At 40.1% G+C, this 12449-nt stretch overlaps 1 protein-coding gene across 6 annotated transcripts in view; it reads left to right on the top strand.

The window, feature by feature from the left end:
• Positions 1-12449, top strand: part of PAK1 (p21 (RAC1) activated kinase 1) — a 298535-nt gene that overhangs the window by 222752 nt on the left and 63334 nt on the right. For all 6 annotated transcript variants that reach the window (XR_013829588.1, XR_013829589.1, XR_013829590.1 and 3 more), the window contains exon 16: positions 119-171. Coding sequence is in view for 2 of the 6 variants with exons in the window: in XM_079930716.1 (XP_079786842.1) it covers positions 119-171 (53 nt within the window). In the remaining 4 variants the exon portion in view is untranslated. The remainder of the gene's footprint in view (positions 1-118; positions 172-12449) is intronic.

Raw genomic sequence — 12449 nt, 5'->3', positions numbered from 1 at the left:
AAACCCTCTGCTTAAGGTAGAATTTGACTGGATAATGTTCTTTTCTGGCCACTGCCTTGAATTATGGCCTATTTTGGAAGAGGTCTGTGAGGCTCATGGATAGTCTGCTTCCTTCCAGGTGGAGAGAGAGCCAAAAAGAAAAATTACTCCAGAGCACTGGCATTCACACAGGTAAATCAGAGGCCTAGCCCACTCTCTTAATTCCTACCCATTGCCTCCAGGATACAGGGCCTGCCTTTAATGTTTTTGACAAGCGTTGAAAGAGTGGGGACCAGTGAGAAGTTGGGACAAAGAGGCTGGGCACAGATTCTGGAGGGCCCTTGGCATAAGGATTCATTGTGGACTTTATCCTCTAAACAATGAGACTCCTTGGAAGATTTTGAACACGGGTATTTTTTGTTCACTTGTTGATATATTCATTCATCACATAGTTATTGAGTACCTACTTTGTGCCAGGCACTGTGAGAGAGACTGAAGTAACTGAAAGCCGTCTATGGGGTGACACAAGAGAACAGAGGTTCTGGCCCACAGAGAGCAGTGACGAAGCAGGCAGAGGCATAGCAATTGATGCCATTAGGCTAGGCCCCTAGGTCCAGGACAGAGAAGGTGCCATGCTTACCAGGGCTGAATGTGCTTTATATGGCTTCAGTTGTGGGTGATGTATATTGGAAGGTGGAGAGAGAAAACTGTGGAGGGGGGATGCTGGAATCGAGTCTAGGCTCTGCACATAAGCAATCAGGAGACGGCAAGTGAATTTCAAACAAGGGAACTTGTGCAGACTTCTGAGTAAAGGGATGGAATAGCAGAATAACTTATTATTCAGCAGAATAACTCAGAGGCTAAGTGAGATAGGTCCAGTAAGGGAATGGAAGCTAGAGTTTATTATTCAGGTGGTTGTGGGTATAATCACACAGTGAGTTACAGGTTTGGGAAGTCAGTGCAGTGTCAAAGGGAAAACCAGTTAGGAAGCAGAGGACTGTGCAGTACCAGATACAGTTTCTTCCCATAGCTCTTGGAGCCTTAAGTAAAGTTGATACAGTCACAAAATCATGAATTAATTTAATTTATTGTGGACAATGGTAAAGATCATGAGATGCCATGTACCAGCTGGCAGAGGGTTAAACTCATACATTACTTAGAGTTGCAGCAATGGATCCAAAGGGACCATGAAAAAATAAGTTCAGAAATTTGAATAAATTAAATGAAAGGAAATAGACTTTCATTCTGTGAAACTGAAGGTTGAAACCAAGCTCACTCAAATCTCTTAAGGGACAGAGAGATCTCAAATAACACTGAGTTACATGGATTTTTAGATCATCCTGCTGGCTGTTAAGAAGTCTGAAGGCTATGTTCCAGCTCCCTTATGACTTTTAGTAGTTTTATTAGTAAACTAGGGCTGCCATAACAAAATACCATGGACTGGGTGGCTAAAACACAGAAATTGATTTTCGCACAGTTCTGGAGGCTAGAGGTGCAAGATCAATGTGTCAGCAGGTTTGGTTTCTACTGAGGCCTCTCTCCTTGGCTTTCAGATAGCCACTTTCTTCTGTGTCCTGACACAGCCTTTCTTCTGTGCACACCTGCGCCCACCCCTGCCTCATGTCTCTCTGTGTGTCCAAATTTTCTCTACTCTAGTCAGACTGGATCAGGGCCAACCCCAATGGCCTCATTTTAATCTAGTTTCCATATAGTCAGATTTTGAGGTTCAACATATGAATGTGGGACACAATTTAGCCCATAACAGTAATCCAATGAAGAAATGAAAAAAATATGGGAATGTTGAGGAAAGCATGAACGGAGAGAACTTTTAAAGGAAAACTCAAAGAGCTGTTTAAATTGAGATAAAAGACATGGCTATAATGCCTTAGAAAAGTACTCAGTTAACTTGACCCCAACTTCCAACTGTGGTGAATGATGATAAGAAAGTAAGGTAAGTAGGAAATAAATTAAGAATTTTTCCTGTTTTTAAGATTTTTTAGTTGCCCAATTAGGGAAACCAATTTTGCCTGAACTAAGTAAATGCATGAGAAGGCTGTTTGAGTACCTCCAAGAGATACCTAGAAGGGGTGGACCAAGTTTGGAATCAGGCAAGGAACAAGGAAGACTGGAAGGAAGCCGAAAACACAGTCCAGACCAATTCAGTTTGGGGAGAATAGAGCCTTGAACACTAAGCATAGTGTCACATCTTGCACCATGACCATCTCCAAGATGGGCATGTACTGCTGCACCTACTGCTGCCACTGGAATGCTTTATCACCTCTCCAGCTTTAGGATATATTTTTCAGACCTTTAAAGAAGTTGATCCTTTGTCTTCTGTCTCATATAGTTTCTTATGAAAAGTCTTCCAAAAAGATCTTCCATTTTTTTAAAAAAATCATTGTTTTTTTACTTGTATATGTCCTTTTTCTCTGGCTGCTTTTAAAGACTGTTTCTCTTATTACTGGTTTTCAGTAATTTGATTATAGTTTATCTTGTTGTATATGAGTGTGTATATGAGTGAGTGAGTGAGTGAGTGTGTTTGTGTGTGTGTGTGTGTCCATCCTGCTTGGAGTTTTTTGAGCTCCTTAGATCAGTCAGAGTATAATTTTTATCAAACTGGATAAATTTTCAGTCTTTATTTTTCAAAAATTTTTTTGCCTCTACCTTATTTCTGGGATTCCAATTACATAGATGTTAGACAGTTTCATTTTATCCTATAAGTGACTGAAACTCTGTTCATGTTTATTTTTAGCCTATTTAATTTCTTTGCTTCATTTTGGATAGATTCTATTACCATATGTATTAGTTTTTATTGCTATAGAAAAAATTACCACAAATTTAGCAGCTCAATACAACACAAATTTATCATCTCACAGTTTGTGTGGGTCACGGGTGGAGGCATGGGTTTGTTGGGTCGTCTGCATAGAGTCTCTCCAGGCTAACATTGAGGTGTTGGCCTGGGCAGCAATCTCTTCTGAGACTTACAGTCTCCAAGATCACTGGTTGTTGGCAGAATTTAGTTCCTTACAGGAACTGAAATGTCCCTTTTTTTGTGATCACTGTTGACTGGGTTTTGATTTGAGTTTAGAGACCATATCCAGTCCTAGCCATTTGGCCCACTCACAATGTGGCAGATTTTTCTTCAATGCCAGCAAGAGAATCTCTCTTTATAGTAGATGGATTCAGAGAGAAAAGGACAAAGGAGGCAAAATAACAGACAAAACAAATAGAAGACAAGTTGAAACATGGTCATCATTAATTCAACCATTTAATTACTTACATTAAGTATAAATGGATCAAATACTCAAATCAAAGTAGAGATTGTCAGACTAGATAGAAAAACACAAGACCCAACCATATGCTGTCTACAAAAGAAATACTTCAAATACAAAGGTACAAATAGATTACAAAGTGAAAGGATGGGACAATGATATGCCATGCAAACAATAAACATAAAAATATTTTCTGAAAAAGAATAAACTTCAAAACATGGAACATTACTGGAAACAGAGATAGATTTCATAATGATGAAAAGGTCAGTATATCAGGAAGGCATTATAGTTATAACTCTGTTTTCAGTTAATAACAGAGTTTCAAAACATGTTAGACAACAACTGAAAGAGAGATCATAGTTGGAGATTTTAACATTCTTTACTCAGTACTTGAAAGAACAATTAAACACAAAAAATAAAAAGAATTTAGAAGTCTGAACAGCACTTTCAGCCACCTTGACCTAATTGACATACAACATTTTACCCAACAACTGCAGAATATTTTCAAGTGTACATGGCGTATTTCCCCAAATAGACTACATGACAATCTATACAACAGCCTGGGAGAGACAGCTGATATACCTAATACATAGAAAGAAACAGAGAATTAGGCAAAATGAGGAGAGAGAGGAATATGGTCTAATCAAATGAACAAGACAAAAACCTCAGAAAAACAACTAAATGAAACTGAGATAAGCAATCTACCTGATAGACTTTAATGTAATGGTCATAAATATGCTCATCAAACTCGGGAGAGGAAAGGATGAACATAGTGAGAACTTTCACAATGAGATAAAAAATATAAGATAGTACCAAATAGAAGTTATGACTGAATTGAAAAAATGCACTAGCAGCTTCAACAGCAGAGTAGATGAGGTAGGAAAACTAATGAGCAAGCTAAAAGAATGGTGGAACTCCCCCAGACAGAGCAGCAAAATGAAGAAAGAATTTTAAAAAGTGAAGATATTATATGGAAGATTTGGGAAAACGTCATGTGGAATAACATTTGGGTCTCAGAAGGAGAAGAGAGAGAGAAAGGGCCAGAAAAATTATTTGAAGAAATAGTGACTAAAAAATTTCCTAATCTGGGGAAGGAAACAGATATCTGGGTCCAGGAAGCCCAGAGAGCTCCAAATAAGATGAACCCAAAGAGACACATTACAATTAAAATGGTGAAAGTTAAGGATAAAGAGGAAATCCTTAAAGCAGCAAGAGAAAAATAACTTGAGGCAATAAAGGAGTGGTGGGACATATTCAAAGTGCTGAAAGGAAAAAAAAATCTCACCAAGAACTCTCTACCCAGCAAGTTTATCATTCAGAAATGAAGGAGAGATTAAGAGTTTCCAAGATAAGCAAAAGCTAAAGGAGTTTATCACCACTACACTGATTCTACATGAAATATTAAAGGGACTTCTTTAAACTGAAAAGAAATGGCACTAACTGATAATAAGAAAACATACAAAACTTAAAATCTCACTGGAAAATGTAAATATATAATAAAGGTAGGGGATCAATCACTTATAAAGCAAGCATGAAGGTTAAAAGCAAGCATGAAGGTTAAAAGACAAAAGTAAAAATATCTAAAATTGCAATAATTAGTTAAGGAATGCATAAAATTAAAAAGTGTGAAAAGTGTCATCAATAGATGAATTTCAAAAGACTGAAATCTTACAGAGTATGTTCTGTGACCACAGCAAAATTAAATTAGAAACAAACATGAATTCTAGATGCTGGAAATTAACGTATTTCTTAACACCCCATTGATCAAGGAATAAATCACAAGGGAAGTTGGAAAATATTTCAAACTAAAGGATAATGCATATACAACAACAGAATTTGTGGGGTACAGCTAAAGCAGGACTTAGAGGGAAATTTCTAACTTTAAATGTTAGAGGGAAGATTGATTTAATATTGATTAATTTTCTACCTTAAGAATCTAGAAAAAGAAAAGTAAATTTATCTCTAAGTAAAAGGAAGGAAACACTAAAGACAGCAGGAATCAATGAAATAGAAAAGATACAAACAGAGAGAAAATGAAAGGTTGGTTCTTGAAAAGATAAATAAAATTGATAAACTTTTAGCGAGAGAGAGTTTGATTGCCAATATGATAAATGATGAATGAAAGAGGAAATATCACTCCAGATCCTAGACATAAAAAGGAATATTATGAACATTTTTATGCCATTATATTTGACAACTTGAAGTAGAGAAATTCTTTGAAATACAAAACTTACTAGAATTGAGAAAAGATACATAAATTTGTAATAGCCTACTATCTGTCAGAGTCAAATTTGTATATCAAAAACTTCACCATAAAGAAAAGTCCAGGGCCAAAGAGTTTCACTGGTTGATCAAATATTTAAGAAATAAAAAGGAAGGAAGGAAGGAAGGAAGGAAATCCCATACCAACTCAGAAAAAAGAAGGGGAAGGAACACTTCCCAGCTGATTCTTTGAGGTCAGCAATAAACTCATATAAAACCTGACAAAGATGTTACAAGTACTAAATATACAGATCAATATCATTCATGAACTTAGACAAAAATCCTGAACAAAATATTAGCAAATTGAATCTATCAGTATATAAAAAGGGTAATGCATCATGAGTAAGTGGGGTTTATCCCAACAGTGCCAGATAAATATGTCATTTGAAAATTAATCATTATAATCCACCATATTAACAAAATAAAGTAGAAAAAGCATATTTGACAAAAATTAACACCCATTTATGATCAAAGCTCTGGGCAAACTAGGAATAGAATGAGACTTCCTCAATCTGATGGAAAATATTTACAGAAAACCTACAGCCAGTATCATTTTAATGGTGAAACAATGAATATTTTCCCTCTAAGATCAGAAATAAAACAAGGGGAGCTTGATCAAGATGGTGGAATAGAAAGATGGGGAGCTCCTCCCACAAATACATCAAAAATACATTTACATGTGGAACAGTTCTCACAGAATACTTGCTGAATGCTGGCAGAAGATCTCATAAAACCAATACAAAAAAGAGGAAAGAAAAAGAATGGAATTGGGATGGGACCTGTGCCCTGGGCGGGAGCTGTGAAAGAGGAAAGGTTCCCTCACACTGGGAAGCGCTTTCGCTGGTGGGGATATCAGGTGGAACAGAAAGAGAGCTCCAGAGGCTTGGAGGAGAGTGCAGCAGCCAGTTTGCAGCAGGCAGAACAGAGAAAGACCGGCACAGAGGATCTGGCCACCTCCCTGCACTCCCTAGCCTGAGACACAAGTCTGCTGGTGTGTGTGAGGTGCTAGGTGCTGAAGCTTGGGATTCGGAGGACAGACCCAGAGAGAAGGTGGATTGGCTTCATGGAGACAGCCTGAAGGGCCTGGAGTGTGGTCCAAGCTGCGACTGGGGGTGTGTGCAGGAAGGAGCCCAGGTCCACCATGGAAGCCCCATTGTTCACATGCACGCTCGAAGGGCGGGGTGAGGCTCACCACAGCAGCCTCGTTCTCAGCGTGCTCACAGCTGGCAGGGCTCTGCCAATGAAGCCCCACGGTTAATGTGCACGAAGGGAGGGATGGGCCCCACCATAGCAGCTTTCCTCAACTTGCTCACAGCAGGAGTGGCTCCATCTCTATGAGCTCTGGGAGCACGCAAGCGCTGGTAGGTTGCAAGTGGAGGTGGGGTTGAAATTCCAGCTGATCCCCAGAGGCTGAGCGACTTCAGAAGCAGGACTGAAATCTGAGTGTGCAGTGGTTCTGCAACCCAGGGACTTATGCGACACACGTAGCTATGTAAACTCAGTTTGTCTGGGATATCCAAGCAGATCACTGGTGTTCCTGTGGCTGGGGCGGATCCGGCGATAGTGGCTGCAGGCTTTGCCGCGCAAGCACACTGAGGCGGGGCCAAGGTTGGGACTGACTCAGTAGCTCCCATGGTGGGTCCAGGTGAGTGACTGTGGCAGTCTCGGTGCCTGACTTCAGTGGTTCTGTGCCAACATATCTGTGCTAGAGGTTTTGTGAGTACAGTGCCTGAGGGACACCTGGGCTGATTGCCTGAATTCCCATGGATGAGTCCGGGCTGAGGGCAGTGCCAAAAACAGTGTATGGGTGACAGGTGATACCACAGAGTGCACTTCCCAGTACAGTAAGTCCCCTACATAAGAACAAGTTCTGTTCCGAGAGCACATTCATTAAGTCCAATTTGTTCATAAGGCCAACAAAGTTAGCCTAGGAAACCAACTAACACAGTGAGCTATATAGCACTATACTGTAATAGGTTTATAGTAACTTTTCACACAAATAATACATAAAAAACAAACAAGGGCTTCCCTGGTGGCACAGTGGTTAAGAATCCGCCTGCCAATGCAGGGGACACAGGTTCGAGCCCTGGTCCAGGAAGATCCCACATGCCATGGAGCAATTAAGCCTGTGCACCACAACTACTGAGCCTGCACTCTAGAGCCTACGAGCCACAACTGCTGAAGCCTGTGTGCCTAGAGCCTGTGCTCTGAAAAAAAGAGAAGCCACCACAATGAGAAGCCTGTGCACCGCAATGCAATGCATTTACCATTGCAGCAAAGAGAATAAAATACCTAGGAATAAACCTACCTAAGGAGAAGAAAGACCTGAAAGAAATGAAAGATGATACAAACAGATGGAGAGATATACCATGTTCTTGGATTGGAAGAATCAACATTGTGAAAATGACTATACTACCCAAACAATCTACAGATTCAATGCAGTCCTTATGAAACTACCAAGGGCATTTTTCACAGAACTAGAACAAAAAATTTCAGAATTTGTGTGGAAACACAAAAGACACCGAATAGCCAAAGCAATCTTGAGAAAGAAAAACTGAGCTGGAGGAATCAGGCTCCTGGACTTCTGACTATACTACAATGGTACAGTAATCAAGACAGTATGGTACTGGCACAAACACAGAAATATAGATCAGTGGAACAGGATAGAAAGCCCAGAGATAAACCCACACACATGTGGTGAACTTATCTTTGATAAAGGGGGAAAGAATATACAATGGGGAAAAGACAGCCTCTTCAGTAAGTGGTGCTTGGGAAAACTGGACAGCTACATGTAAAAGAATGTAATTAGAACACTCCCTAACACCACACACAAAAATAAACTCAAAATGGATTAAAAAACCTAAATTTAAGGCCAGATGCTCTAAAACTCTTAGAGGAAAACATAGGCAGAATACTTTATGACATAAATCACAGCAAGATCCTTTTTGACCCACCTCCTAGAGAAATGGAAATAAAAACAAACAAAAAAAACCCAAACAGGACCTAATGAAACTTAAAAGCTTTTGCACAGCAAAGGAAACCATAAACAAGACAAAACAACAGCCCTCCAAATGGGAGAAAATATTTGCAAATGACACAACTGACAAAGGATTAATCTCCAAAATTTACAAGCAGCTCATGCAGCTCAATATTAAAAAAACAAGAACCCAATCCAAAAATGGGCAGAAAACCTAAATAGACATTTCTCCAAAGAAGATATACAGATTGCCAACAAACAGATGAAAGGATGCTCAACATCACTAATCATTAGAGAAATGCAAATGAAAACTACAATGAGGTATCTCCTCACACTGGTCAGATGGCTGTCATCAAAATATCTACAAGCAATAAATGCTGGGGCTTCCCTGGTGGCGCAGTGGTTGAGAGTCCACCTGCCGATGCAGGGGACACGGGTTCGTGTCCCGGTCCGGGAAGATCCCACATGCCGCGGAGCGGCTGGGCCCGTGAGCCATGGCCGCTGAGCCTGCGCATCTGGAGCCTGTGCTCCACAACGGGAGAGGCCACAGCAGTGAGAGGCCTGCATACCACACACAAAAAAAAGAAAAACAATAAATGCTGGAGAGGGTGTGGAGAAAAGGGAACCCTCTTGCACTGTTGATGGGAATGTAAATTGATACAGCCACTGTGGAGAACAGTATGGAGGGTCCTTCAAAAACTAAAAATAGAACTACCATACTACCTAGCAATCTCATTACTGGATATATACCCTGAGAAAACCATAATTCAAAAAGTCATATACCACAATATTCACTGCAGCACTATTTACAATAGCCAGGACATGGAAGCAACCTAAGTGTCCATCGACAGATGAATGGATAAAGAAGATGTGGCACATATATACAATGGAATATTACTTAGCCATTAAAAGAAACAAAATTGAGTTATTTGTAGTGAGGTGGATGGACCTAGGGTCTGTCATACAGAGTGAAGTAAGTCAGAAAGAGAAAAACAAATACCGTATGCTAACACATATATATGGAATCTAAAAAAAAAAAAAAAGTGGTTCTGAAGAACCTAAGTGCAGGACAGGAATAAAAATGCAGACGTAGAGAATGGACTTGAGGACACGGAGAGGGGGAAGGGTAAACTGGGATGAAGTGAGAGAGTGGCTTGGACATATACACACTACCAAATGTAAAATTGATAGCTAGTGTCAAGCAGCCGCATAGCACAGGGAGATAAGCTCTGTGCTTTGTGACCACCTAGAGGGGTGGGATAGGAAGGGTGTGAGGGAGGAGATATGGGGATATATGTATATGTATAGCTGATTCACTTTGTTATAAAGCAGAAACTAACAGAGCACTGTTAAGCAATTATACTCCAATAAGGATGTTAAAAAAAAATAGAAAGAAAAACAAAAGAAAAAGAATTTAGTATGAATTAAAAAAATAATAATACAAATGAATCTGTATATAAAACAGAAAGAGACTCACAGACATAGAAGACAAATTTATGTTTACCAAAGGGGAGAGGGAAAGAGGAAGGGACAAATTAGGGGTATGGGATTAACAGATACAAACTAGATATAAACTACTATATATAAAATAGATAAGCAGCAAGGATTTACTGTATAGCACAGGGGAACTATACCCAATATCTTGTAATAACCTATAATGGAATATAATTTGCAAAACTACTGAATCACTATGCTGTACACTTGAAACTAACACAACATCGTAAATCAACTATGCTTCAATAAAAAGATATCATTTCTCCTCTGAATTACCAGAGAAGAAACGCTTTCCCCCAGGAGAGTCCCAGTTGCCTCCTGACTCTCTGTGAGGCTCTCCAACATTAGCAAATGTGTCTGACTCAGGGTCTTTTCAAACTACTGCCTCTACACTGGAACTCAGAGTGTGTGAGATTTTGAGTGTGCCCCTTTAATAAGAGTGGACTTGAGGACACGGGGATTGGGAAGGGTAAGCTGGGACGAAGTGAGAGAGTGGCATGGACATATATACACTACCAAATGTAAAATAGATAACTAGTGGGAAGCAGCTGCATAGCACAGGGAGATCAGCTCAGTGCTCTGTGACCACCTAGAGGGGTGGGATAGGGAGGATGGGAGGGAGATGCAAGAGGGAGAGACATGGGGATATATGTATACGTATAGCTGATTCACTTTGTTATACAGCAGAAACAAACAACAATGTAAAGCAATTATACTCCAATAAAGATGTTAAAAAAAAAAAGTGTAGGCTCTTTCCTCCAGCTCTCCTGAACAGAAGACCCACTGGTTTTCCAAGCCAGACTTTCTGGGGGCTCATCTTCCTGGTTCAGGACCCTCCGGATGCGGAGCCCAATGTGAGGCTTCAACCCCTCGCCTTGCGGAGAACCTCTGCAATTGTGATATTCCTCCTGTTTTTGGGTTACTGGCCCAGGGGAGTGGGTCCTGACTATACTGCATCTCTGCTCTTTCTACCCATCCTGCTGTGGTTCCTTCTCTACATGTTTAGGTGTGGTAAATCTTTTCTGCTAGTCTTCGGGTTATTCTCATAGGTAGTTGCTCTGTAAATTGTTGTAATTTTGGTGTGTTTGTGGGAAGAAGTGAGTTCAGGGTCTTCCTACACCGTCTTGGCCATCTCCAGCCCTGAACTATTTTATTTTTAAAGGAAACCTCATTTCTTGTTTTATCTGATACCCACAACAATTCATTTTCACCTGGGGAGGCGGAGGCTTAGAGAAAAGAAAATTGATCAAGGTCTCACACCTGGAAAGTGGCAGGGATGAGTGTGGAACTAAGTCTTCCTAAAGATTATGTCACAACATTCTATCTCTGTTAGTTGTTCCCAGCCCAGCTTACACAAATTGACTCACTCATGGTGCTTTTCTGAAATACAGCTGCCTGGGTCCCACCCAGACTTTCAGCGTCAGAATTTCCAGAGTTGTAGTTTTGGGGTCTAAGGGGATTTGGGAGATGAGAAAGAAGAGCTCTCTGTGGGCTGCGTTAGTGCTTGAGATTTGAGCTGGCAATGGGTAGAATGTCTATGGGCATTACCTAATGCTGACCTCCAGCGTGGCTTCAGTGTGTGCCTGGGGGGATGTGTAAATGGTTGCAAGAGGCTGTAATTGAGGGCCTGTGTTAGGTGGCGCTGAGTTGCAGAATTCCCTGTGGGAAAGCCTGGTTCCTGTGGCTAGGATCTGGAGCCTTTGGTTTACTCTAAGAAGTCCTACAGCATGTAGTTTAGAATTCTTTTCTGGCTGCGTTTTCACAACGAAGGTAGAATTCTCCAAGCTTGGGAAGATTTTAACAAAGTTGATTTAAAAACTGGACTACGTCAGTGCTTCCTCTCTCCAGTTTGGAGTTTTTACTGCCTTGAGCTTAGTTTAGCTCAGCTGAACTAATGAGAGGGGCTTCTTAAAAATAAATCTTGAAAAAATAAACAAGGTCAGTGATCCGTGATGAGACTTGGACGGCTGTACGGCAACCTGGGACTTGGCAATGTCAGCCTCATTTCCCATGCTACCAGGAAGCAAATAGATTTGGCCAAATATAGGATGGATAGGGTTGCAGGCTTCTTTTTCCACTTCATTTCCTCAAGCCTTTAATCTCTAGTTTCATGAAATCAGGTGATTCATTCTTCTTTTTCCTCAGCCACAGTTTCTCTGTCTTAATGAGTGGGTTGGGAAATCTTACTCTGACCCTTTCCTTCATTTAATGATAACTCATGTTTGTAAATCTCTTTAGCTTCTACAAAGTAAATACATTTTCTTTACCTTAGTTGATCCTGAAAATAATAAGAACAGCAATAATAAAAATATTAATAACAAATAGCAATAACACAATAGTAATAACCGTAAAATAGAAACAGCAATAACGAAGCTACTATCTATTGAATGCCTGTTAGTTACCACATATTATACTAGGAACTTTCATGTTTGTGAAGTGTACTGATCCTTTCAGGGAGATAAATA

Source organism: Stenella coeruleoalba, assembly GCF_951394435.1.
Source record: "Stenella coeruleoalba genome assembly, chromosome: 8".
NCBI classification, from domain to species: domain Eukaryota; kingdom Metazoa; phylum Chordata; class Mammalia; order Artiodactyla; family Delphinidae; genus Stenella; species Stenella coeruleoalba.
This window is presented reverse-complemented; position numbering and strand designations above follow the sequence as displayed.